Source organism: Erythranthe guttata, chromosome 5, assembly GCF_056151865.1.
Source record: "Erythranthe guttata isolate IM_541 chromosome 5, IM_541, whole genome shotgun sequence".
Taxonomy (NCBI): Eukaryota; Viridiplantae; Streptophyta; class Magnoliopsida; order Lamiales; family Phrymaceae; genus Erythranthe; species Erythranthe guttata.
Genome location: NC_142537.1, coordinates 14,465,001 through 14,466,010, shown reverse-complemented (window position 1 = coordinate 14,466,010; position 1,010 = coordinate 14,465,001). Strand labels below are relative to the sequence as shown.

Here is a 1,010-nt window from a genome sequence, read left to right as displayed (position 1 = left end):
TATACTGTCGTTGCAGTACATTAACGTAATTGTACTATCGTTGACAGTACATTTATGTAATTGTACTTTCGTTGACAATACAATTAAGTCAACGACAATATTATTATTTATTTGAGGTTTTTTTATTTATTTAAAAAAAATAAAAATCCGAAAGTCAACGCTGGAAACCGGACCAAAAATAATCAGGACGAGGAAAAAAAAAGTCAACGGCGAAATTGTACTCAAAATTGTGTTTTGGGTCAAAATTGAATAATTTGTGAAATTTGAGGTCAAATTGTGGTTAAATTAAATTAAAGTATGAAATTAGAACATATTAAAATGTGAGGGGATATTTTAGTTTTTTTCAAACTTGTACAGAATGTATAGACCTTTTTGTAAAATAGTTTTTTGTGTGGACCTCTTTATGAATAAGTATCCATTAATGGGCTTATTTGTAGAGTGCCCAATTTATATTAATTATGTAAGTGGAGATGCGACATCATAACAATTGAGAAGAGTTTATTGCAGAATCAAACCCTAGCCATATTTCGTTCGTCCGCTCACAACGCTCCGTAGAGTAACAACCCGTCGGAAAAAGAAAAAGAAAAAAGACATGGCAAGAAAATTAGCGAAAACATCACCATCAAATATTCCGCCGGAGATCATCGAAATTATACTGTCAAAATTATCATCAGTTAAATCTCTTCTTCGATTCAAAGCAGTTTCAAAGTCATGGAATACTATAATCTCCGATCCTTTATTCATTCAAAATCATCTCCAATCATCGAATAACTCTTCGGATAATCTCTTCCTAAGTAGGAATACAAATAGTACTGATAGAGGGTTTCCTCTGGTCAAACTCGAAGGTGGGAAAATCCAAGCGGGAGGAATATCGGTAGAGAATATTCCCAATGGGTACAGCGTAATATTATGCGATTGTAACGGCGTGCTACTCTTGACCAATCGGTGCAGCAAAACAAAATACGCTCTGTGGAATCCCTCAACTCGTTGGGAGAGGCATCTCGAAACCC

General features: G+C 34.7%; 1 protein-coding gene across 1 annotated transcript in view; it reads left to right on the top strand.

Annotated features, from left to right (window-relative positions):
* Window positions 1-592: 592 nt before the first annotated feature.
* The window catches only part of LOC148770709 (putative F-box protein At3g51171), a 1,137-nt gene continuing 719 nt past the window's right edge, over window positions 593-1,010 (top strand). Inside the window, exon 1 of the mRNA XM_088818016.1 lies at window positions 593-1,010. This exon is cut by the window's right edge and continues 719 nt beyond it. Within this exon, the coding sequence (XP_088674142.1) occupies window positions 593-1,010 (418 nt within the window).